This window comes from Myiozetetes cayanensis, unplaced genomic scaffold, assembly GCF_022539395.1.
Source record: "Myiozetetes cayanensis isolate MyiCay16 unplaced genomic scaffold, myiCay2020 scf5-8, whole genome shotgun sequence".
NCBI lineage: Eukaryota > Metazoa > Chordata > Aves > Passeriformes > Tyrannidae > Myiozetetes > Myiozetetes cayanensis.
Window position 1 is genome coordinate 41,776,921 of NW_026087742.1, and position 27,978 is coordinate 41,804,898.

Consider the following 27,978-nt stretch of genomic DNA (forward strand, 5'->3'; position numbering starts at 1 on the left):
AAAAATGAACAATGTAAAGGTTATCAGAGAGTTCATATTCATCCTTCTTCATGATACCAATTAACCAGTAAAATTAAAAGGCAGAAAATTTTCTGCCAATAAAAGGATGTGATTTTTAATTTACACAGAATGTAGTTAGTGTCTCCAATTGACTGCTGAACCAGTGACAGCTTGGGTCAAACAAAGGAAGAAATGTTTACCATGGGCATTTCTGTCCAATATGAGAGTTTCCATATTCTCCTGAAGTGCATTACTGTCACTCTTAAATCTTGCCAAGGTTTTAGCCTTTTTGCCAATTTCAGCACTCCCATTGTAAGTATCTCCCAGTGGTGCACAATTTAAAAAGCATGTATTTAAATTCTATAATAGGCAAAACATCAAAACATATTTCAAGAGATCTCTTTCCAGGATCCCAAACCTGCTCAGTACAATGCAGTCTTAGCAGCAGCTAAAATGTCCCTAAAGTAGCTGGGAATAGCTCAGGAAGACCACCCTCCCTCATGCTCTCTGTGTAAGAGAAGTCACTCTCCTAAATCAGTCCCTCTCTCAAGCCTTTGGCATATGTGATCCAATGGGAAAAGCTGTGAGCTGGAAAGAGAGAAAGGAAAAGATGAAGGTAATTGCACCAAAATCAATTCTTTGCCAGCTCAGAGTTATTAAGAACTTTCACACTGCTGACATGAGAGAGAGAGATTTCCCAGTGAAACTTCACTTGTGACAGCAGCAGTAAACTGCACCTCTGGGACTGGCAATCAGCTGCCTAAATCCCCAAGTTTTACAGTTTAACCTGAGCAGCAAGTGAGCAGAGGAGTGAATTTGTATATTAATTATAAAACTTGACTTGATTTCTTTCAGAGTAATTTTAAATACAGAAGGTCATTAACAAAGCAAACAAACAACATTTATTATTCTTCTGTTATCAGCAATGCAGCGACTTTTACCCATGTGTCCACAGGTATCTGGATTCTCCAGTCATCACCAATAAACTGCATCGGGGCAGCAAAATTGCCACTGTATGGCCATCGGGGTGTTTGAAATCCATCACAATCTAAAAAGAAACAAAACCAGTCACTGTGAATAAGCGTGACTTACAGAGTTTCATATACATGTCAGGTATTCTCAAGTCCTAGCTTTCTTTGCCTCTCTAATGTGTTCAACTGAATACTGCTATGGAACAGCTGCATATTTCCTAGGGATGCAAAAGTCTCCAGGTCTCCTGGCCTAAAGATCTCTCCCATTCAGCACCATGTCAAGTATCTCAGGCAGACCAAAGGTATGCATATATAATTAAAATTTTCGTATATATATATGTCTATAAAATTTTCTTTTCACAGTAAAAACATTTTTTCTGGGAACACAGTAGCACAGTTCAATCTCTAGAGTATCTGAGAGTGAGGAAAGGATTACTACCCCGCAACTCAAGGCAACTGCATAAGAGGAAGAGGGGGCTCATTTGCTGTATCTAAGACCATCAGCTACAGTGTATTTGTGATGTCTATGCAGAAAGACAAGGTCCTCCGCAGGGCTATTCATCCTAGTGTAAAATGCAGAGCTAAGTGATGTGGAATGACCCTATGCCCTCTGGAAATGCTTATCCATTCCCAGCAGACTGAGCTGAGACAATTAACTCTGTAGATACATAACATTTAGATAAGCAGTATTAGGTGAGAGAAATAATTTCCAACTTGCTCACATTCTTGGAGGTTTGCAGCACAACAAGCACATGTAGTCTCTAAAGATCCTGGCTAACATGCCAACTAGCAGACCATCCTTTTATTATTTGCCATCTGGCTTCTAGCCATGGCAATATATGGAGGTAATGCTTTCAGCTTTATTCTAATTTCACAACCCAGATGGCAGTGGTACATTTTGCTTTTGCTTGGGCTAGGAATGTTATCCTTTTACATTTCCCAAATGAGAGAAACTCTTGCTGTGGAAAATAAGGAGCAGGTCATTTAAGCAAGCCAAACAAGTTACAGAAGACTTACTGAGAAAGAAAAGTGGTCAAAAACGATTCAAGTCAGCAGTTCCTGGTACACTGGAGAATTAGCACCATGAAAGTGCTGCCACCTGATTTGTAACCTACTAAGCATGCAATTTAAAAGCAGACTTACTACAGTATGCCAGATTGAAACAAATTGAGCAGTTCTACTTCTGCATACAGATGCATTTAACAAAGAGAAAACAGTGGTGCAATGATCAGTCATTCAGCACAAAAACACAGCAAGACAGAGACTGAATAAGCAAGACTTTTAAACACTACAAATTGCCACTTACAACAATTACTATTTAATGTTGTGCACATTGAAGCAAACCACAAGGGCATTTACATTTTTAGGAAAAAAAATTATTTATGCTGTAGTACCACTCACATAGGGTGACACAGCTTCTCCTGTTGGGCTATCTAAATTTAAGGTCAGAAGTGACAAGGGTGGCAAACAGCAGGTTTGAAAGGGGTGGAGAGATGTGGGGGAAGAGGAATAAAGCACAACTATAAGCTCTGATTATGAAATACTTCAATAGCTACAAAATAGATGAATGGCAGCCACTTGCTACTGTACTCCTTCCCTTGCACTTTGCAATTTCTAGGTAACCTCAAAAAAGCATGGGGTGAAAAAGGAGAAAACCCAGTGGTTTTACAAATCTGATGGGGAGGCTGTCCCATAAAGCACAAGCAGCAGCAACTTTCTGTAAAAAGATGTAGCTATTTGGCAAGGCAAATAAAACAGAAGATAACTAATCAGGACCAACAGGCAAGGAAAGGAAAAGCATGGAAAGAAAAAAATGGGGAATGAAGTGGTAGGATGAAATGGGTGAGATGATATCTCAGTCTGTCTTTTGCCTCTCTGCCTCACTGTTGCCGGGACAGATGTGAGGGACAAGATAGTATGGCAAAATAACCTCAATGTAAGTATGTCCAGGTTCCCTCCTGGAGGCTCCACTAACCCATTGTCCATCATTCTGGGTCAGTAAGAGTTACAAAGCTCAGTTTTTGCAGATGATATTCAAGAACTGCATTTTACCCATGAGTCAATGAAGAGACATCTGCTGGGTCCCCTCCACTTCCCAGTTCCCATCTCTCTTCAGAGCCCAAAAGAGGTCCTTGTTCCCTTTCACTTCCACATGCCAGACTCTATATGAAGCAGTGGGAAACAGCACCTCCAGCTCCCTAGTTCTGTGCTGCTTCACCTCATGCATCTCCAATTCCTTTACCCCCACCCACTGCATGGCTCCAGAGCCTCTTCACAAAAGATGCTCTGCAAACCCTGTCCTGTTAACAACCATGCATCCAAAACAACAGAGGTTCAGAGTGCTCTGTAATAGATAACACATTGGGAGTGAGGGGCCACAAAACTATTCCTGGTAACTCAATTTTCAGGCAGCAGTGGCACATCCTCCTGGCTAAATTTCAGCTATGCTAAGCCAACAAGAAATACGTGAAACAAAATTTATGATGCTGCAAAATTTGAGGCTGAAAACAGGAGATTATCTCTGTAACATCTGGAAAGTCTAATCCTCACCAGCACAGGATCTGTTTCTGCTCCCTACTTTTCTGGGGAGGGAAAGCTTCTGTACTGTAATCTCACATTGTGTGGCTGCTCCCCATTTAAATGAATTTTATCCTTATGAAAAGCTGTGAGGACATGGGAAGGAAAACATAAATAAAGGACTAATTTACTTGCAAATGGGAAACAACATTAAGTAATTAGCAGTAATTAGAAGAGCCAAAAATCCAAATCCTAAACTGACTTTTGCTTATGAAGCAGATTGAGGTCCTCAGCTAGAATATATTAGTTTTGCACTTTTTCTATTATCAACAAATTTGACACTGCAATTGAGACAGAGAATCAAATGTAAGGAACCCACTGTGAACTTTTGAAGAAAATTAGTGCAATTCCTATGCTTCACTCCTTTATTTAGATGAACTGTATCTGAATGCTTAAAAAAACCAAGCAAGAGTATTTCCTCTATCCTTTGTTTACAGTAGAGGAAAGAATATTTAACCCAGAAGGGTTTTTGAAGAACTCTGTTCTTATCTCTAACAAGTCTGTTATGGACTGATGTAGGCAACATTCCCACAGTCCTATATGTGTCTTTATCCTGGCAGAACATTCTGAATTGTCACAGTCAAACACACGTGCACGTAGAATATTAACATATTTGGTCCTCTTTTTAATTTACTAAGGACTTACAATCAATAAAGCAACTCTGCCACTGCTAAATCAATCTGCTTCATGAGAACTTTGCTCCACAGGAGCTATTTCCAATTACTATTTTAGTTTTTACCTATTTTCTTTTTTCTCTTAGATGGCAGTCAATAAGGATCAAATTTCCAGCTAGCCCATGGTGCATCATCCAAGGATTACATTCACAAAATATAAACAGTGAATGCTTTGATCTTATACAAGTTTTACCATTTTTATTTGTGCTATTGAAAAAGTGTGCCTCTAAATATAGCGATAAAACTTAAGAGAAAAAACCAGCTAATAATAACATCTACTTGTGGTTTTAAATAACTTGTCACACTGTCAGGTTATTTAAGAGAGAGTGTTCATAACAAGGAAGCACACAAAGCAGTGAACAGCTTTCAAGGATGGCTAAACATCAAAGCAAAGGGACACCACATGGCGAGCATTGTTCCTGTGGCACAAAATACTGCACAATGCAAAAAACCCAGAAAATAATCCAGCATAAAAGAAAAAGGGAAGAAAGTAGTTTTTTCTTAACTCCTTAGGAATAAGAAGTGCGCACCACTTTCAGTGCGGTGGTGCTGTACTTCATGAAAAAGCAGGAGGATGAAGGTGAATGACTGGTCTATCAAATAAGTTAAGATTCAAAGGCAAAACAGAAATAATACAATAGGGTTATAAGGACAATGTCAATAAGGATTTCACTGCTACAGCGAGGAATGACAACTGTTTGTCTAAGCTTTGTCTCTGATGCAATTTGTATTTGATGTTAATAGACTACCTTAGACAAAACATACTCTAAAGCTAAAAAAAGTACAATGTAGAATGCTTCTCAAGTCTCTGACATTATTTACTGAATTTTCAGAGAGCAGAGACAGATTATCAGCCTACATAACAGTTTCCCACATGTAAAACAGATGAAAAAGAATGTCTACTTCAAAGACAGCTGAGAGGTTTAAAGCCCACACATGGAGCTTGAAAAACACAGTGGGGCTCTATGTAGAGACAAGAGCCTGCTGGCTTACACAGGACCAAGGCAATCAATTGGCAATACACAGCGCCTGTCACTGCAAAAACTATGCTAAATTCCAAAATTTGGAATTCAGAAAATTCTGCATTTCAAAAGGAAAGTGAATGGGATTATCTTTCCTGAATAATCTACATCATAGCAAATTTACCTTGCTCTGGCCATAGTTCAGAAAATCAGTGCCACACTGACAATCATGACGATGAAATATTTCAGTACTGCCTACCTCAAAAATCTCTCAACACATGTGCAGGCCTCCCCCATATCAGATTTATGCCAAAGCATGCAATCTCTTGCTAAGCCTGCTTATCTTCTTAGGCACTATGGTGATGTTAGTCAGATGCTTAATGTACTTACTCTAGGTTTTCTTTCTTCAAAAATTGTATTCAATTTTCTATCTATGAAATGCATTACTATCTTTCTGAATTTTGTGTCATTTTAAGTTAAGTTATCTATGGTTTTTTTTCCTCTTAATTGAAGTCTAGCACATGAGAGTTTATAAAATATTTCAATATATGGACAGTACTTCATTCTTTTATACCTGAGGTCTCATCTTGTTATGACTTTCTTGATAAGCCCAAGGAGTAGAGTGTATCCACTGAACAGTATGCCAGTATCTCTCCTAGCTATTACATATGCCATCAACTCCATGACACAAATTCCATTACTCTCTGGCCTCTGTTTACAAGATTCAGGTAATGCACAAGAAGAGAAAAACTACTGCAATTTTCAAGCTAACCCCTGTTGGATGGAGTAGCTTACAATCCTCTGCAGGCTTTGTCACAGCTAGTTGGAATATATACCACTTTATACCGCTCCCCCTTTGTACCCGGCGATTCACCTCTTGAGGTCCACCAACTCCAAGTGATCAGTCATGCCACTAGCTCGATGCCAGCTCCTTGTGGTGGAGCTCTGCCCAGCCTTGGCAAAGGTTGGGATGCTGGTGGTACTTCTGGCACTGTCACACCAACTTTTAATTGCTGCTGTTCCCACTCCAAGATGTCTCATAGCTGCTACAAATTTTTATGCTTCACTTCCATGTCTTCTCAAGCTGACTCCTTGTTTCAAAAGCCTCTCCATAAGTCCAGGGTTACTGTTTAGTCTTGACAGCCAGACTAAAAGGACACAACAAGCCTAATCCATTAAGGACAATCCACATAATAAAACATCAACCCACAATCCCATAAAGACAATCAAAATCAAATATATCAGTTCCTACTACCTCTAAAAGTATCAAGTTTCTTTTGTATGTCAGGAGATGACCTGTGAGGTCTTTGCATCTTCCTAGGTCATTATCCGTGTTAAAACGCAATGTTGAATATAAGACTTACACATAAAAGACTTTCAATCCCTACACTAAAAGGCAATAGTTGCATTACCACTGCTTCCCCCTCTCTGCCACGAAAGGTGTAAATCTCTCCTTTCTGGAAAATGCTATCCAACCCAAGCATAGGACTTTGATGTCCTTTTGTGAATCCAAAGACCCAGTCAAGTTCTCAACAAGATCCAATTTATTCAATTTTGCTCATGTTTCATCTTCATCGTTTAATAAATTTGTCTCCCTAGCTCTTAGCTTAAACTCTTTTAGGAACAGAAAGCAAGAGGCTAATGCTGTTAATCTTTACTTAATTTCTTTTCTTGAGTTAGCCTCCTCTGCAGTATTTTCCATTCTTTCAGTCTTCTCCCACATCCATGGGAGCTACTACATACAGGGAATTGCATCAACCTGTAACAGGGCAGAATATGTCCCAAATACATCAAATTATTCATCTTCTTTTCCAAAGGAAATTTCCAATGTTTTCTATCACTTGCTCCCTAATGGAGTACAGTTGAATGGAAGACTCTTACACATCCTGACTCTAGTGGCCTCCAGAGAACTCAGTTTGTTCCAAGATGTAGTGCCCAGTGACGAGAAAGCAGTTCTGCATCCTCAAATATATCTCCTCAGACTTGCACTTATTGTATTATCCTATGTCCTGAAAGCAAATGATCCTTACTTACATGTTCAATGTTGTACCAAATGTCTACCAAAAAAACCCTGAAAAAGTCCTTACAAACACAGACACAGCTGTTCTGTAATAAGTGCAACTTTATATGCAAATATTTAGAGGATTCTGGTATGCACATCTGTCTGTGTGGTGCTGCGACATCTGCAATTCTTTCACACACTAAAAAGTTCTCAAGATATTTTCTGCTTAAGTAGAAAAGCAAAGACTTCAGCATTCAAAAAGCACATCTCACATTTTTAAACCATTGACTGTTTACAAAAATCTGTGGAAACACACACAATTTTCACATTACCAAGGTTGCAAATACATGTAAGCAGGACTCCCTTCAACCTTAATTTTAGTTCCATGCCACACTACCTGTACATTTATCATCCTGTCATCATCCATTACAGCCTTTAATTGCAAGTTTTCTACAACAGAAGTGGTGTAAGGAACTGTGAATAGAGCCTCCACGTAACATAAACCAAAACTGATACAGCACAAACCAGGCTGTGCCTGACTAATATTGCCAAACATGGAATAAAACAGGAGACCAATTTACGGAAAGAGGATCTGAAATATTTGCATTCAGAGTGTAGACTCACACCACGTACTAATGCGGCACAGCCACAGCAGCTGTTGAATATTGGCCCAAGTCCTTGCAGGTTCAGGGTATTCCAAGGCATGGGTAAAACATGCTGCATGTTCATCAACCTACACAGTGGAAAACCATCTTCCCTCACTCTCTACAAATGTTGGGGTTGCTCATCAAAACTTACTCTCCTTTGCAGGTCTCAGCTTTCTGCTCGCAATGCTGTAGTACAAGAATTCAAGCTAACTTTAAGTCATAGGGTGGGAATAGTTGAATCAGTTCAAGATTAAGATATCTAAATTTGGACTTATATTTTAAAACAACCCATTAGGGAACTGAAACCCATGAAACAAGACAACAGATGTGTAGTTCAGCATGAGCTGAATGACCCTGTAAGACGGATTGACTTGATCCCCATTGGTTACAGAGTAGCTCAAGCTTGCAGTGCGCATGTACACACCACTTGTAAACACTAAAATTTCAGTGTCTTAATCCTGGACTGAACACCACTGACAAAAAGTTATTAAATAAGGCACCCAAGTATGGACTCAGCAGATGTCTCAACTCTGTTTAAAACAGTTATGCTTTAATTAAAACCTCTTCCTGCACTACTACCACTAAAATCTCACCCCTTACATACTGAGAAAGTAGTATGGAAACAGAGTGGTGCTCAATACCTGTAATTCAAAGGGATGAAATTATGAATTTAAGCACTCAATCTGAGTTTGAAACAAAGGTCAACAAGCTCTTCTCATAACTGCAACTTACAGCTATCCCAGAGATCATTACAGTAACAGAGAACTGCCAGGATACAAGACAAGCAAACTGTGCCTTCCCAAAATAATTCTTGTATCATACCTCATAAGAGCTGACAAGACAAGGTTTTTAATCTATTGCTATAGAAACGACCATATGGCCTGTTTCTTAATCCTCTACATCTTCACTGTAAAAGAGAAATCTACCAAGGAACAAAGATCTGGGCATGAATTTACAGAAATGGCTTAAATACATTAAGCAATCTCATTTCTTAGCAGTCAAAAGTATATAACTATTAAAAAAAAAGAAAGGAAACAACACCGAAACTAAACAAAACCCAAAAAATGAACAAAAGCCATCTTCTTAGTTAATGAATGGTCATAAAGGATAATTCAAAACATTGCATGATACAAAAAGCCTTTTTTAAAATCATTTGAAGAAAACAGTTTTACCAATTCACACAATTGCTATGCTTCACCCCAAAGAATTGCCACACAACTGACATATACATATTATTTTAAAGCATGGAACACAATCATAAAGGAAAAACACATTCCGAAGTTTGGATAGGCAGTATTCCAATGCTGCCGATTTTCATCACAAACTATCATTCTCTCTCCATCTGCTTCATTAGTACAATTGAGTGTCTTCATATAATGAAGCCTGAAGTTATACAAAAGGGCTCAACCAGGGCCTCAACATCTGGCCCTGAATTTACAATGGATTGCAGAGAGATGCAGGCAGTAACAAGAAGAGAAGGAGGAACAAGAACACCTCACAAGGAACTGTGAAGTGTCCAGCTTTCCCTGCTTCCCATGGCACCATCAGCCTTGGTTCCTTCCAACCATTCTTTTGCTGCCCCAGCAAGCAGACCAGAGCTTCACCTGCATTGTCCCTGCCTTGCACCAAGAGGCCCTCCCAACTTGCTTCTCTGCTAATAGCACAACTCTCCCACTGCCTGGAACCAGAATCTTTCTGTCAAGTGTACTGGCATCACAGGTTTGACAGCTCTTTACTGCACACTTTAACTGCTCAAAACTGCCAATGCATCAGTGAAAATTTCCAGAGACAACTCCACTGAAACAAGAGCTCTGTGGAGAAACTCCTGACAAAACATATCTGGTAAGAAAAACAGAAACAGAACATCACATTATGCAAAATACTCAGATTTGTGAAGATAGTATAAAGGCAGACAGACTTCAAACCTCATTTACTACACTTACTGGTATTATAAAGTCCAGTTCAAAGCCAAGAGAAACAATACACCACAGCAGGAGCTTGACAAGTTAAGCTTGTTTCTTTGCTTATAGGCTACTTGTGATTATTATTATTGACTGACTACTTGTCATTTATATATGAAATTTGCCATAGTCTTAAAATAGGCTCCTATGACAATAGCAATGACATCACTGGCTAATGAAATTAGATTTCTTTATTGAATTCCAGAACTGAAGTACAGCTGAAATGCAATAGCTAAAGATAACTTTTTAATGCTCCACTTCAGCCTGTTTGCTGTTAATTTGTGGCAGACACCAGGATTCCATTCCATGCACCAAGTACTGATCTTTTTAAAATAACATGGGGAACAGAAGTAACTTCCACTGATAAACCTCTTGAAGAAATTAAAAATTCTTTTAAAAATTAAGAAATTAGTAACTACTCAAACAACAACAGGAAGCTTTCTACAAAAAAAATTGAACTGAATTTCAAGAATGACAATCTAAAACCTGACTCAAAAATCATTTCAGCTGTAAAAATACTAATTGCAATGTAAATTAAAATGCTCTATTAGTTTTCATAGAATGGCTTGGTTTGAAAGGGGCCTTCAAGTGCATCTAGTTCTAATCCCCCTGCCTTGGGCAAGGGCACCTTTCACTACACCAGTTTGCTTAAAGCCCCATCCAGACTGGCCTTGAACACTTCTAGGAATGGGGCATTCACAACTTCCAGTGTCTCACCAGTAAAGACATTCTTCCTAATATCTAATCTAAATCTACCCTCTTTTAGTATCAAACCATTACCCCTCATCTGTCAATACACTCCTCGATCAGGAGTCTCCCTCCAGCTTTCTTGCAGGCCCCCTTTTAGTACTGGAAAACTCCCCAGAGTACTCTCTTCTCTTCTTCTAGGCTAACAATCCCAACTTTCTCAGCCTGTCTTCATTGCAGAGGTGCTCCAGCTTTCTGATCATTTTGACCCTCCTCTACACTCAATCCAACAGATCCTTGTCCTGCTTATGTTGGCAGCCCCAGAGCTGGGTGCAGCACCCCAGGTGGGGTCCCATGAGAGCAGAGTAGAGGGAGAGAATCACCTCCCTAGGCCTGCTGCCCACACTGCTTTTGATGGTCTTCTCTTTGATGCTTCTTTTATTTTATTACAATAACCGTATGTTTTTCATAGAAATAAACAGAAACTTCATATATAAACAGTTAATCATCCCACCACCACAGAAAAATAGTTCATGTATCATAGTGAAGGATACATGGAAGGGATGAAGTGGAAAAGAAAAAAGGTTTTAGTTTAAAACAAGCAGTATTGTATACCATTATATAATGTTTTTCCAAGATTTTTATCTTTTTCCTACTACATGAAAACCAATTAGAAATATGTAGCAATAGGTATGCAATAGCAAGACACTGTTTGCTTCCACTGAAAAATTCAATATCTCTATTTGCGTGTCACAGTAAAGCCTTAACAGCCAGACGTCTGAGAATTAGAAATGAAATGATGCTGCCTCAGCATACAAAATAAGCACACTATAGAAACAGCAAATAGCCTGGAGACAACAGGTTCTGTTAAAACCAAACCAAGTTGGCAAACAAATTATGCAGAAGTTTTCCTTCGTTATTTAGCAGTTGTGACCTCAGTCAGAAAATCGTAAGCTCTACTGCAGACTTCAAACATTTTTGAAACTATTTCATTCACAGTAGGATTTTTGTGTGATTGTGAGAAAACTAACTGGAACTATATGACATTTTCCATAGCCTGTCTATGTATCTTCCATGTGATATTGACTGGATTTAATCTCCAAATTCCTCCTAACTGCAGGCTTTTTTATCTCTGCTTACGCATTCATTTTGGATGCACTGCCCATAGGAGTTCAGGAGACAAAGAAAACAGTCTTCCCACAATGATTTATCAACATTAATGAGTCAAATAAAATGCAGGATGCTAAAGAGAGCAACCAACTGACTGGGAAGAAAGCAAAGTGGTATGAACCAGGAGGAGCTGCAGCTCTGCCTTCCCTCTCAGTAGCCAAAATAATCAACCATGTAAAGGAAACAAAACCACTACAGAGACTGGAGGCAACTTCCCACTCTAGCAGACCCAAGAGAAATACCTCACAGCATATCCTGCAGATCGGACATCCCAGAGCAACCAAACTACAGGGTACCTTCCCTCCTCAGCGCTGAACTAGGACTCTAGCCAATCTAGGATTACTTGCATAGTAGGGAACAGCTTTATGGAAAGGCATGGGAGATGATAACTTCCTTCTGTGGAGAGGAAGGAAGGCTGGTATAAATCCAACAAAAATGAGATAAGACAAATCTCTGCAGAGCCACTTGCCCAGTACTGGTCTGGTAGTAAATGCACGACCTCAGAGAAAGAGGCACCTGGAAACTATAATGTCTCACCAATATGGAAAGGGAAAAAATAAAGCCTATTTTTACATACAAAACTTTGAAATACAGGCCCTTTCATAGCTTAGCTTTGATTTTGTTCTTCCCAAGTAGCTGAGGAGATAGTGGAGAAAGTAAGACCTCCATGTGCTGTCTTGTTTCTTAACAAATTACTGCCACACAGCTTCTACAGAAATAATGCCACTATCGTTGTTCTGGGGGCAATTCTGACCAAATACTCTTCTTGTAGCATCTCAATGCAAATCAAGATTGGTTAGCAGACTCCTACAGCACTTGAGAAACAAATGCTTATCGGCATTACTTGCACACAATGGGTGCCTTGCTCTTGTTACCTTTGGCTAAAAGAGGAGTTACCCTATAAACAACCAAGGAGGCGATATTTTATTGCAGGACAGATTCCCTCTGAATAGTGCACAGGAAAGCTGGGCTTTCAAGATCCTTCCAAAGGTTAAAATAACTCATCAGGTGGAAATACCAGCAGGATGTGTTGATATCTGCAAACAGAATCCTGTATGCAAATGGGAAAGAGACATCCAGCACAGAAATAAAAACTCAGCAGAGTATGTTTGCTGAATATTCACCTTTCCCGAAAGGGGCAGTAAGACCTGTTATAAATATTCCCACGAAGGGCTGCAGGCTTTGTTACTTATCTCAGAGGGAATAATTCAATGTTCAATCACATCAACAAAAAGTTCTCCCTTGATTTTGATGGAGTCTTGTATCTCATCCAAGCTCAGTGACAGTACATCATGGTATGACATAGACAGAAACAAACACACAGGATGCATCTATACAGAACAGATGCAAACAAGAGAAACAGATTTATGAAGCCTGATGCATTTAACTTGTGGTGGTCAGGCTATCTTTCATATGGAGAAGCTCTTCAGTAGTTTTCAAAAATGAAATATGACTTAAAATGTAAAAACCAACTAAACTTGGTCTACAGTTATAAATATGGTCCCTTTGGATTTTAAGCTAAATGATACAGAAACGACAACTCACTATTCTTCAAGAAATGATGAAATCCATGACTGTAAGAAGGGTAGAACTCAAGAAACATGTCTTACAGATCTGAAAAGCACACTATTGAGCTTCAGAAATCCTGCTAGACTCACTTGAACAAACTTTTAAACTCAGCATTGGGTTGCAGTGATTAAAATTAGCATCTTCTATCTGGGTTAGGAGACATTTTGCTCCTGCCAATATAATCTCTTTTTTAAATACCCATCAATTTCACCCACCACAATCATCCTGCTAGCATAGATAGAGAAAAATCTTTGGTATAGCCACTATCAGAATAATTCCTTAAATAGGTAGGATGCTTTCTGCCTTCCCTTAAAAGAAAAATAAAGCAATATATATGTAAACAGCAAACTAAAGTGAATCAGCAACGAATCAAGATAAGTAAAATAAGAGCTGGACCACAAAATTAGCACAGCAATATCCGCTGTCTGCCTACCTTGTTAAAGCTCATGCAAGACACAAAACAAGGGCTAACTATCAAAGGCTGGGTACAGCCTAGACCTTCTAAAAGTTTCTCATAAAATCTCTCAAGCAGTTATTACAGAAACAGCTGCTGCTATGCTAGCTACAGGCTTCTGTTTGTTAACCAAGACAGACTGGAAACAGATCAACTGATAAGAAGCAAAAGTGCCAGAAAAAGGGTCAATTATCAGACTAAGAGATGAGTAACAGCAGCACATCTCATTCTCTCAGTTCTAGAACAACCACATTCAAAGGTTGATTTAGAGGTCTCGGGTTTTTCTTTGTAGCATTGTTCTGCTTTCAAGGCTTTGGAGAGTCACACATTTTCTTTATAGATCAAGGCACATGAGATACTCAGGCTAAAAGATGATGAATGTGTTCAGATGAACAGAAGTTAGGTAGAAGTCAAGGATGATCCCATGTTTAACCCTGACCCAACAAATCTGGCTCAGAACCCTAAAGCTTTCCTTTTGCAGATGTTAGGTTGGGGCCTAGTCAGAGCATCACAGCAATTCTGTGTTTACACCAGCCTTCTGACAGCCCGAGGCTCAGGGATAGGAAGAAGAGCAAGGCACTCAAGGAAAAGCAGAAACAAAGGGTCCTGGGGCTTCCACCTCAGGACTGGATCTGAGGAAAATGGGACAGAACAATACAGACCATAGTGTCATGCCCTTCAAGCAAACTGTGACAGTGCTTTGCTCTCTGCCATGGTGCAGTGGGAGTCCCACGGCAGTCTTGGACAGAACAAGCAGAACTGATGAGGGACTGCTGTTGGTTGGGGTTGAGATGTGCAGCAAGGAAGGGAAAATTCTTTCATGGGTTGGATATGTTCATAGCACTACTTAGCTCATTATAGAAATATTGCCTCTGTATTTCTAAAATTGTAATGTATCAAGGCTTATATGACAGCATGTAATATGGCAAATTAGGAAAAATGGAAAAACAGAAATCTCAATGTTGATCAAGCTCCTGATGTAAACCTGCAAAAGAAAATTTGACACAGGTTTTAAAACTAGGATTTTTTTGAGACAGCTACACACTTGGTCAGGCTTCTAAGATGAAATACTGTAAAATTACATATCTTTAGAGACACCAAATGGAGGCACTGAAAATAACACCTAACTGAAATAAATTCTCAACAGAAAGGACTGATCCCTGTTTTGCAGTACTTTGTTCAAATTCACGGACACAAGATGTGGTTTGCCACTATTTTAATAAAAGATTGCTCAACTAAATCTATACTACTGCCTTTTCTGCCATGACAATTTCTGAATAAAAGAAAGTTGCATTCAATAACACAGCACTGAAATTGATATTCATTAATATTTTCAGTGTATTGGCTCCTATAAAGAAAAGGTGAATGTGGTGAATTATAAAATATCATTACAAGCCCGCAGCACATTCTAGAAGTCTCACTTTATTCTGCAGTTTCCTAGGAGATGCCAAAGAAATGGGTCACAAACAGAAGTGATCAGAGTGAGACTCCCCACTTTTCCTGAAGTATTATGGGACAAGACAAATCACATCTCACTGCTTTGCCCTCAAACTATTTAGTAGTTTTTATAAGTTAGGCAGAAGTACAAAGTAATAATGAGATTTTTCTCCTTCAAATCAAGTTTAATCTGTCTTGTAAACTACTCAAAACACAATGTATTGCACCAACCAGGACAAAATTGCGCCTCTTGACAAAGCTGTTTCATGGGTCTGAGATAGGAAAGAGAATCTCACACCTATATTTCTGCCTCATTTCATTCACACGTAAGAACTCGGATTACTGTAGGTTATCTGATGCAAGAAAAATACAGTGTTGTGAAGAATCATGCCCTTATTTTCTTCTCAAGACTTTTTGTTCGTATTTAAAATGAACACGCATGCCAATAACTATTCCTTCTTCAACATAAATCAGGTTTGCAAAAACAAATTAAACTTACAATAATTCATCTAGCAAAATAGCTCACGGTGCTTTGTTACAGGATAAACTCATTCATGACTGAGGAAAAGACTGATTCTCAATAATGTGAGTTAGGTTGCAAGGTATCACCGAAGATGGCGGTGGCACAAAGCGCAGTTGGAGACATGTCACTGGCAGAGTGACCTAGGGACTGACGCTGGGACTAACACTGTTTAACATCTTCCTTAATGGCCTGGATGATGGGGCAGAGTGTACACTCAGCAAGTTTGCAGATGAGATAAAACCAGGAGGAGTGGCTGATACACTAGATGGTTGTGTCATCATTCAGAGGGACCTGGACAGGCTGGAGAACTGTTGCCAATAGGAACATCACAAAGCTTGACAAGGGGAAGAGTGAAGCCCTGCACCTGGTCAGGAATAACCCCCTGTATTGCTACATGCTGGCAGCTGATCAGCTAGAAAGCAGCTTTGCCTGGCATCCTGACAAGAAGTTGAACATGAACCACCAATGTACATTCGCAGAAAAAAAGGCCAACAGCCTCCAGGGTTATATTAATAAAAGCACTGCCAGCAGGTCAAAGGATGAGATTCTTCCTCTCTACGCAGCCCTGGTGAGGATGTATCTAGTGTACTCTGTTCAGTACTGGGAATGGACTGGGATTCCCATTACAAGAAAGCTATGGGCCTATTGGAGCAAGTCCAGGACAGGGTCACGAAGATGATTAAGGAGTATCTTTATATGAGGTGAGGCTGAGAGAGCTGGGACAGATCAACCTGGAGAAGAGAAGGCTCAGGCTCAGATAAGATGGCTCTTATTAATATATGTAAATAACTGATATGAGGGAATGAAGAAGAGGGAGACAGATTCTTCCTAGAAATGTCCACCAACAGGACAAGAAATGATAGGCACAATTTAAAACCCATGTCATTCCTTCAGAACACAAAGAAAGAGTTTGTTTTTTTACTGTGATAGAGGTCAAACACCAGAATGGGTTGCCCAGAAAGGTTCTGGAGTCTCCATCTGCAGAGATATTCAAAACACAAATGGACAGTCTTGGATAACCTCTTTCACTTGACCCTGCTTGAGCAGGGGCTTGGACTAGATGACCTCAAGAGGTCGCTTGCAACCTAAACAATTCTGTGGTCCTGTGAAGATGATATAAGAATTCTGAGAATGTGTGCTGATAACTAAGTCACCAGGCTAGGAAGGTCTTTGTGTTTAGTCCCCTGCTTTACCACAGACTTCTCTTTCATAAGCCAGAGCATTTATTTTAGTTACTAATTACCACAATCTGCCTAACTCAGATCCTGGAGGGACAAGCATACAAGCAATTGACAGAAATGCTTTTTCCATGACTTAGTATAGTGAGGCATTCCGCTTCATTTTTTTCCCCTCTGAATTGTCTGGTTAGCCCACTTCCAAAATAGAATGCAAAATGAGTTGGGCTGCAAGGTTATTTCTTTATGGCACTTTTTATTTAAACCTGTGCATTTACTGTTGAGAATAACAAAGAAGGAAAAAAGACACATGACTTTAGGTATGCTTTCCACTAAAACGCAGCCTAGTTTATTCAGGTAGAAAAGAAACCAGTCATCCTACACAGAGAAGAATAAAGAGAAGAGAAAGACACCAAAGGTTGATGCTGTAGATGCAGTTCCAATTATTTATTAACAGAATGCATAAATTTTGTACATGGTAAGCTTCAGCGGGAATAGAGAAGGAAACTTTACTCCTAAAATAGCTAACTCACACATTACTGCAACTGATATTTTCATTTTAAAATCAGATGAAGAGCTAAGTGCAGAAAAACACATAAAGAAATCACAAAAAGTTGTAAAAGTACTAGAAAGGAAAGCTATTAAATTATGCAGTATTTTGTGGGCCACTAGCTTGCTTTACTACATCTGTGCTTTGACTGTCTGCACCTGAAAAGTGCATTTATGGCCCATTAGGAAAAGGCACTGAAACTTGGGAGATACCTAATAGGCTGTAATCCAGTGCCTATGTCTCAAATATGTAGAAATGGCCCAAGTTTGGCTGTCTCAGTGGTTGAAATGTACACATTCCAACTTTTTACAGCATCATAATGCTCCAGGCAGTCCACTTCCTGGAAAGGTTTGTATTTTCCCATGATTAAAATCACTCGGGTTTTGATCACCTCTGAGAGCATCACAAAGGTATGGTGTAATGCAATAATCTAGAAATACACTGCCTATGGTGTTACATCAATGCAGTAACAGAGTATCTGTGCCAGCTTCAGCCTTCTAAGTGAAATGGAAAGGATCAGAAAGACTGGGGCTCTGGATTGAGGCAGAATACTAATATAGCTCTTATAAAGTAAACCAAAGTAATTTTTTTTTAATTTACAAGTTCAACATAGGAACAGCTGTAAATTGGAGTCATCTACTGTTGCTGTGCTGGTCTGGATGCTCAGCATACATTAGAAAAATTAAACTTAGGATGGATAAACTGCACAGAAGATTAATTGCAAGCCTTCTCCTAGAGAAACTCCATGAAAGAAATGGATGTTCACATGTGCCACCTAGCACAGAGGTGTTGGCACTGTTAAAGACAACATGGCTGTTGAACTGAGGAGAATGTACTACCTCTGAGACAAGGGTAAGTGCAGAAGCCACATGAGGAAGTTCCCCCAGACTGAGAGATTCCAAAACAAAAGTAGTAAGAACTCTACTGCCACTGCGCATACCACCCTCACAACTAATCCATGATGTTCCCACTCTAGAGTGGATGCTTTTGTGAATGGTGGATAAATACACCCCCAGCCAAACTGAGAGAACTGGCAACACTGACACCCCATTTTCAAGTGACCAACAACACAGATGTGCCACTGCCACACGGGATAATGAGAAAGCTATCCCTCCTTAGACTCACCCCTAGTTCCAGGAGCTCCACATCCACTACACAACTTGCAAGAAACTAATAAGTCGATGCCAAAGACCAGACTAAAGATTCAAAAAGTGTCACTGCTCAGCATATCCATTCATGTTTCTCTCACTGCCTGAAGAGTAATACACAGCAATAATCAAAGTTGTTGTTTTGTAACAGAACACTACCTGTAAGACAGGTACAGATGCCAGTTCAGTGTCCTTTCATTTCCCTTTCCACACTTTGTCTACATTATCTATGAATGTTTGGGGTTCATGGAATTAGAGCCTACCTCTGCCCTCACCATGACCAGCTCAGCAGGGCTCAGACTTTGACTGGATCTTCTACAGGTCAAACATCTCCATTAGCCTACTGTGAATGTACAGAATACAATAATAATGGGAGGCTTATGAAGACCAGAGAGAACAGGGGATCATACAGGGGAAAATGGAAGTAGAACATAAATAGGAGTGATATGTTTTCTAAGATGAAAACAAAATGAAGGAAGGTCAATGGAGAACTGGATGCTAAGATTTAAAAATAGTGATTTAAAAGTCACTGATATCACTGGCAAATCTTCCACTGACAACACTGAACTGCAGTTACTTATTTAATTAGCATATCGCAATTACCTTACATACTTGATATTAAACTTGGGTGAATGTGAACACACACTATGGAAAATCAAATTAACCAGTATTAAAAAATATAAAAATGAAACTTCTCAGGAAAGTATCAAACCACATGGAAACATTAAGTTTACCTCAGCTCCTAAACTGAGAGAGATTATTTCATCCTCAAAAGCAGAATGTGTATCAATATGAGGAGGGATTCCTGGAGAAGAAAAAACCAAAAATATCAATATAGTAATAACAACAACAACAACAACAAAAACAGTAATAGAGTGTTATCTCTGCTAGGAAGTTCTATTTCTATGGATGTCCATATGGAAAACTGGGACGTTTGGTTGAACAAACAAAAGTTATCACAAAACAACAGAGTTGCCTTCCAAAAGAACTGAGAGTAATTGTCTGATTTACATACCCAGATTAGATGGACACAGTTAACCTAAATGTCCTGTATAATCAGTGGAAATATCTAGAAGACAGTACAGGGCACTCAAAGGCCTCATTCACCTTCTGATGACTCCAAATACGTTCCCTGCTGCAAGGAGTAGCTAAATGATTTTGATTTTCTTGTAGGCAGTTCAGCCCTTAGCAGTAGCACTTTGAGATGTTTGGCAACTTTGGACTTTAGATAATCCACAACCATGTATTTCTCCCCCACTCTCTTCAAAGAGGAGTAATCCCAAATCCCTCTATTTGCTAAGCAAATGACTGTGTAAAGCATCTCAGATTCGGAATTAGGACCTACTACCACAAAGGCAGGCACTCTCAGGGTAAAGCCCTGCCTCTGCTTTGCAGTTCCTGGTAGAGCAGATATCATTGCTAGGCTAACCCCTGGGTAGTACATCTATTGGTATGTGCATGAGTAAACACACACCGCTGAGAACTGCCAAAGGGACAGTAATTTTTTTGGTGGTTGTTGTTGTTGTGTTGTGGGGTTTTTTTATTTCAAATCTTCTATTTGGAAAGAAACTGCCAAGTCCTGCACCTTGTGCTACACATTTTAACATCAAATACAGAAACAGCAGTATGTGTGCCACAGCAAAATCTAACCATATGGTGGGGAACGGCACTCAGCAGGGGTGCAAGACCAGCAGACAGTTTGGGAGAACTACAACTACATCTTCCTCTGACTCCATAGCAGGCCCAGACACATAGAGTGATTTCCTATTTGCAAACCAAAACAGTTTTACTTGTTTATTAAAAACTACCAATGTCCATTTGGGACACTAAAGAATTCCTGAGTTGAAAATAGTTTTTTCTAACCGTATCAGTCAGCTCTATAAAGCATCCTTATTACATGCCAGATTTTACTTCCAGATGTAAATATTCTGAATTCCATTAGTTTCAGTGAAAGCCATACAAGTGTTTTATGAGGCCAGCATTTAATCCAATAGAAAATCAGCAGGACTTGAAAACCAAGGACAGATACCCATTTGTTACAGCTCATAACTTTGCCTCAGTATAAAGCACTGAGGCTCTGCCTTTAGATGCACGCTGCAGTCTGTGTACTTCACTGTGCAGCAGAACAAGGACAGCTCTCTGCATCGTCACTCACACAACTCAAGCAAGAACACACTAACCTATGTACCTGCTGTTTATACTCCATACATCCAGCACGTAATATGAGTCTCCTAAGCCAGCAGTGTGCCCCTGCAGCCAGGAGGGCCGGTAGTATCCTGGGGTACACTGGGAAGAGTATGGCCAGCAGACTGAGGGAGGTGATCCTCCCCCTCTGCTTGGCCCTAGTGAGGCCACATCTGGAGTACTGTGTCCAGTTCTGGGCTCCTCAGAACAAGGAAGGCAAGAAGCTACTGGAGAGGGTCCAATGGAGGACCACAAGGATGATTAATGGACTGGAGCATCTGTCTTATGAGGAGAGACTGCAGGAGCCGGGCCTGTTCAGTCCAGAGAAGAGAAGACTGAAAGGGGGTCTCATCAATGGATATAAATATCTCAAAGGCAGGTGCCAACAGGATGGTGCCAGACTCTTTTTGGTGGTGCCCAGTGACAGGATGAGGAGCAATGGCCATAAACTAAAACACAAGGAGTTTCACTTCAACATGAGGAAGAACTTCTTTACACTGAGGGTGGCAGAGTGTAGCAGTTATTAATATAATAAATAATAAGTCCCATGGGGACCATAGTAACACCAACGTGGTGTGTAACCAGAGAGCGTTTATTCAAGGAGTCCCAGCTTATATAGCAGTTTCAAATGCTGCCACGTCACACAGGTAACTTAAGCCAATCCCATACAAGCATTCAACAGAGCATGTGTGACAGAGTACTTAGAACTACAACTCCCAGGATGCTTTGCAGCACCTGGTGTAACCAGACCCCACAATTCCCCCATTTTTATTAATAACAAGATACAAACAGTGTAAATTCAAAAAACAGTGTAATTCTTAACAAAACGTTTTTCACTTGACGTAGTAAACTTATTTTTTGCTTAAACCTTATATACTTAAGAGTTCTATATAATAACAAAACTTTATTAATTAAAAACCTTATTTACCTAAGGGTTTTTCGTAATTGGGTAGAACAAAAACTTTTATCAATCTGAGGGTTTATATAGAATTGGGGAAAAGTTACTTTATTAGAACACAAGGAAAAGTTTAAAGGAGGAACATCATGTTTTGAGTTGCCTTTTATTAAGGCAATATATTAGAGGTAGTGTTTGCTCTGTGTGTTCATTTCAGATATTTTGTATAAGGTGTAAATGGTTCACATACATTCATACATTCACACAATCTCTCTTTCACTCATTCGGGTGGCCACCCCAATCATTTTTCATTCATGCATACATGTAATCTTTGCTTTCATATTCTAGCTATACAACTTAAACTTTTATGTAGTGTTTGGTCAGAATGAAAATTATTTGACTCAGGATTTACTTAATTACATGCATATTCTGTCTACTCCCCTTCTTTTGTTGTGAATATGAAAAGTTAATGAATTTAAAGGTATAAGAGTGGTAAGTAGTGTGTATATTTCTGAGTGTGTAGTTAGAGACATGAATAGGTAGGTTACTATTACAATCTGTTAATAACAATAGAAATTCTTAAAGATGCTAATTACTACTTAAACGAGATAGTTACAAACTTAAACATATTTAGATACATTTAAGAACTTAACAATTTTAAACAATACTTAGTTAATGTGATTATTAGTAATTTAAACAAAGTTACAGGGAAATTAGAAACTTAAAAATGTATTAATAAGGTAACGTTGAATTTTTCTTTCTTATTAGTGTAACTAGAAAATTAAAGATAGTTAACTAAATTATTTTAGACAAAAACATTTGTAATGATTTCTAAAGGGTTATATGTAAAACATGTAAAAACAGTCAGTAAATTCAGTGTCTGTACAGTTTTGGCCTCGGCCCAGGTCTTTGTCCGGGCCGCCGCCCCTCTCACAGGAGTGGGGAGGCGGTGTTGTCACTATTGATGCTCCCGGAGGAGCCGGAGTGGCTGCGGCCATGGCCCGGTGCGCTCACGGTGGGGCCCATGTCGCTGGTCATCGCCGCCGGGTCTCGGCTCAGCGCCGCGTCAGCCGCATGTGCGGCTGTCCCGGGCCGCGCTGCTGCGCCGCGTGGTCCGCTTCAGGGGAGCGGCGGCACGGGCGGCTGGCTCGTGTAGTGGGATGCGACCGTCAGTTCCAGGCACGGCCCGACCCGGCCGTCACTACGGGCTGCCCGCGTTCCAAGTGCAGGTGGGCGGCGAAGGCCTCGCAGCTCTGCGCCGCCGACACGTGTTCACCGAGCCGCCGCCGCCGCCCCAGCTGCATTTACAAACTTGTGCCACAGTCCCGGCGCAAGCCTGCTCGGCCGCCCGGGATGGCCGCGGACCGCCCCGCAGCTTCTCCTCAGGCACGGCGGCTGCCCCCGGCCGGGGTTCCACGCGAGCTCGCCAGGAGCTCCACGCGGGTCGGGGCGCGGCGGGAGTCGCCGCCAGCTGCGGCGGGGCTTCCGCGCTCGGGTCACCGCCTCCCGCTCGCCGCGCCTCGGCCGGGCTTTGGCCCGCTTGCGGCCTCCGGACAGAGGCGCCCAGCGGCGGCGCCGCTCCAGCCGCCCGGCTCCTCCACGCTGTGCGCCGGGCCCGCCGCTCCCGGTGGTGCGCCGCCGCTGCCATCTGGGTTTGCGCAGGAACCGCCGCCGCAGCCTGGTCGACACCAGCCGGCACCGCGAGAGGAAGTCGCCGTCGCTGCCGAGCCCCGTCCCGGAGCCGCCTGCCTCGGGGGCCGGAGTCGCGCCCGCCGCCAGCAGTCCTGCGGAGCCGTGCACAGCTCTGTTCCCGGCCTGACTCGCTGCGGCTGCCGAGCGCCCCGACAGCCCCGCGCTCTGTGCTCGCTGCGGCCTCGCGCCGCAACGCCGAGCGGCTATCACGTATCTTTTTAAACATCGCGCCGCTGTTGCTGGTAGGCACAGCAGCTGTTGCTTAGCTACCGGCTCCCAGCACGGACCATGTTCCATGCATGCCTCCAGCAGAGGCAGTCCATAACATGGCCACGAGACAGGAAGAGAAGGCATCACCTCCTGCTCCCGGCATGGGCAAGATGGCGCCGCCCATGCTCCGGCGTGGTCTCCGCGTGTCTGCAAGTTTGTTATGGCTTGGGATTCAAAGTTTGTTCCCTTTACCAGTCACATAACCCGCGACACGCGCTTTTTCTCGGAATTCACGCATCCGCGAAAATTCAGTACAAAAAGGTATATTCTAAGGCTTTTCTTCCGTGCTCTCGGACCCCCTCCCCTTTCCAGACTGCAGTAGCACGTGGAGTTCCATGCTTTACAATGTTTGGGGAGGGGAAGATTCAAAGTTTCTCTCTGTGGACGAGTTCTCTTGTGAGGGTTTTAAAGTGTCCACCTTTTTACTTTTGTTTTCTCTCTGCTTCTCCACTCCTCTTTCCAAGCAATTTCACTAAGAATTGTAAATAACAGCAGTCCTAAAACAGTTATTTTCATCAATTTTAAAAGTCCAGCTATTTTATGTTTGTTAACCTGTCTCCAAAGTCTTTTCAATATCAAGCTTAAGGCTCTTGCAACATTCTGCGGCTCACGTGAATTAAAAGTTTTCATTCTTTCTCTTTTCTTTTTTCTCCCGCCTCTCACCTGGGACGTAGATTTTTCTTCTCGAGAGCGTCCTCTCAAAACGTAGGCAATTTCCTACCGAATTCAGGCCTTTTTCGAGCTCAATCGCGGTTTCTCCCGCCTACGCCCATCAGAGTTTCCTTTCCTCTGGTACCTGGCGTTTCTTTCTTTTTCACGGCGGACGTCCCTCAGCGTTAAATATAGGCTGGTACCTGACGTCTGGTCCGTATTTCTTCCTGATTCAGGATAAGGCTTAGGTCCCTGTTCCGGGCGCCATATGTAGCAGTTATTAATATAATAAATAATAAGTCCCGTAGGGACCATAGTGACACCAACGTGGTGTGTAACAAGAGAGAGAGTTTATTCAAGGAGTCCCAGCTTATATAGTAGTTTCAAATGCTGCCACGTCACACAGGTAACTTAAGCCAATCCCATACAAGCATTCAACAGAGCATGTGTGACAGAGTACTTAGAACTACAACTCCCAGGATGCTTTGCAGCACCTGGTGTAACCAGACCCCACAATTCCCCCATTTTTATTAATAACAAGATACAAACAGTGTAAATTCAAAAAACAGTGTAATTCTTAACAAAACGTTTTTCACTTGACGTAGTAAACTTATTTTTTGCTTAAACCTTATATACTTAAGAGTTCTATATAATAACAAAACTTTATTCATTATAAACCTTATTTATCTAAGGGTTTCTTGCAATTGGGTAGAACAAAAACTTTTATCAATCTGAGGGTTTATATATAATTGGGGAAAATTTACTTTATTAAAACACAAGGAAAAGTTTAAAGGAGGAACATCATGTTTTGAGTTGCCTTTTATTAAGGCGATATATTAGAGGTAGTGTTTGCTCTGTGTGTTCATTTCAGATATTTTGTATAAGGTGTAAATGGTTCACATACATTCATACATTCACACAATTTCTCACTCACTCATTCGGGTGGCCACCCCAATCATTTTTCATTCATGCATACATGTAATCTTTGTTTTCATATTCTAGCTATACAACTTAAACTTTTATGTAGTGTTTGGTCAGAATGAAAATTGTTTGACTCAGGATTTACTTACTTAATTACATGCATATTCTGTCTACTCCCCTTCTTTTGTTGTGATTATGGAAAGTTAATGAATTTAAAGGTATAAGAGTGGTAAGTAGTGTGTATATTTCTGAGTGAGTACTTAGAGAAATGAACAGGTAGGTTACTATTACAATCTGTTAATTAATAACAATAGAAATTCTTAAAGATGCTAATTACTATTTAAACGAGATAATTATAAACTTCAATATTCAGTAAATGTGACTATTAGTAATTTAAACAAAGCTGCAGGGAAATTAGAAACTTAAAAATGTATTAATAAGGTAACGTTGAATTTTTTTTCTATTATTAGTGTAACTAGAAAATTAAAGATAGTTAACTAAATTATTTTAGACAAAAACATTTGTAATGATTTCTAAAGGGTTATATGTAAAACATGTAAAAACAGTCAGTAAATTCAGTGTCTGTACAGTTTTGGCCTCGGCCCAGGTCTTTGTCCGGGCCGCCGCCCCTCTCACAGGAGTGGGGAGGCGGTGTTGTCACTATTGAGGCTCCCGGAGGAGCCGGAGTGGCTGCGGCCATGGCCCGGCGCGCTCACGGTGGGGCCCATGTCGCTGGTCATCGCCGCCGGGCCTCGGCTCAGCCCGGCGTTGTGCCGCATGTGCGGCTGTCCCGGGCCGCGCTGCTGCGGCCGCGTGGTCCGTTTTAGGGGAGCGGCGGCACGGGCGGCTGGCTCGTGTAGTGGGATGCGACCGTCAGTTCCAGGCACGGCCCGACCCGGCCGTCACTACGGGCTGCCCGCGTTCCAAGTGCAGGTGGGCGGCGAAAGCCTCGCAGCTCTGCGCCGCCGACACGTGTTCACCGAAGCCGCCGCGCCGCCCCAGCTGCATTTACAAACTTGTGCCACAGTCCCGGCGCAAGCCTGCTCGGCCGCCCGGGATGGCCGCGGGACCGCCCCGCAGCTTCTCCTCAGGCACGGCGGCTGCCCCCCCGGCCGGGGTTCCACGCGGAGCTTCGCCAGGAGCTCCACGCGGGTCGGGGGCGCGGCGGGAGTCGCCGCCAGCTGCGGCGGGGCTTCCGCGCTCGGTTCGGGTCGCCTCCTGTTCGGCCGCGCCTCGGCCGGGCTTTGGCCCGCTTGCGGGCCTCCGGACAGAGGCGTCCCGCGGCGGGCGCCGCTCCAGCCGCCGGCTCCCTCCACGCTGTGCGCCGGGCCCGCCGCTCGGTGGTGCGCCGCCGCTGCCATCTGGGTTTGCGCAGGAACCGCCGCCGCAGCCTGGTCGACACCAGCCGGCACCGCGAGAGGAAGTCGCCGTTGCTGCCGAGCCCCGTCTCGGAGCCGCCCGGCTCGGGGGGGCCGGAGTCGCCGCCCGCCGCCAGCAGTCCTGCGGAGCCGTGCACAGCTCTGTTCCCGGCCTGACTTGTTGCGGCTGCTGAGCGCCTCGACAGCCCCGCGCTCTGTGCTCGCCGCCGGCCTCGCCGCTCGCAACGTCGAGCGGCTATCACGTATCTTTTTTAAACATCGCGCCGCTGTTGCTGGTAGGCACAGCAGCTGTTGCTTAGCTACCGGCTCCCAGCACGGACCATGTTCCATGCACGCCTCCAGCAGAGGCAGCTTACAACATGGCCACGAGACAGGAAGAGAAGGGATTACCTCTTGCTCCCGGCATGGGCAAGATGGTGCCGCCCATGCTCCGGCGTGGTCTCCGCGTGTCTGCAAGTTTGCTATGGCTTGGGGATTCAAAGTTTGTTCCCTTTTACCAGTCACATAATCCGCGACACGCGCCTTTTTCTCGGAATTCACGCATCCGCGAAAATTCAGTACAAAAAGGTATATTCTAAGACTTTTCTTCCATGCTCTCGGACCCCCTCCCCCTTTCCACACTGTAGTAGTACGTGGAGTTCCATGCTTTACAATGTTTGGGGGAGGGGAAGATTCAAAGTTTCTCTCTGTGGACGAATTCTCTTGTGAGGGTTTTAAAGTGTCCACCTTTTTTACTTTTGCTTTCTCTCTGCTTCTCCACTCCTCTTTCCAAGTAATTTCACTAAGCATTGTAAATAACAGCAGTCCTAAAACAGTTATTTTCATCAATTTTAAAAGTCCAGCTATTCCATGTTTGTTAACCTGTCTCCAAAGTCTTTTCAATATCAAGCTTAGGGCCCTTGCAACATTCTGCGGCCCATGTGAATTAAAAGTTTTCATTCTTTCTCTTTTTCTTTTTTCTCCCGCCCTCTCACCTGGGACGTAGATTTTTCTTCTCGAGAGCGTCCTCTCAAAACGTAGGCAATTTCCTACCGAATTCAGGCCTTTTTTCGAGCTCAATCGCGGTTTCTCCCGCCTTCGCCCATCAGAGTTTCCTTTCCTCTGGTACCTGGCGTTTCTTTCTTTTTCACGGCGGACGTCCCTCAGCGTTAAATATAGGCTGGTACCTGACGTCTGGTCCGTATTTCTTCCTGATTCAGGATAAGGCTTAGGTCCCTGTTCCGGGCGCCATATGTAGCAGTTATTAATATAATAAATAATAAGTCCCATGGGGACTATAGCGACACCAACGTGGTGTGTAACAAGAGAGAGTTTATTCAAGGAGTCCCAGCTTATATAGCAGTTTCAAATGCTGCCACGTCACACAGGTAACTTAAGCCAATCCCATACAAGCATTCAACAGAGCATGTGTAACAGAGTACTCAGAACTACAACTCCCAGGATGCTTTGCAGCACCTGGTGTAACCAGACCCCACAGCA

General features: G+C 42.1%; 1 protein-coding gene across 7 annotated transcripts in view; it reads right to left on the reverse strand.

Annotated features, from left to right (window-relative positions):
* Positions 1-27,978, reverse strand: part of ALKBH8 (alkB homolog 8, tRNA methyltransferase) — a 68,038-nt gene that overhangs the window by 14,415 nt on the left and 25,645 nt on the right. For all 7 annotated transcript variants that reach the window (XM_050333619.1, XM_050333621.1, XM_050333623.1 and 4 more), the window contains 2 exons: positions 19,242-19,312; positions 942-1,048 (listed from right to left, as the gene is read on the reverse strand). In XM_050333619.1, the coding sequence (XP_050189576.1) occupies positions 942-1,048; positions 19,242-19,312 (178 nt within the window). The remainder of the gene's footprint in view (positions 1-941; positions 1,049-19,241; positions 19,313-27,978) is intronic.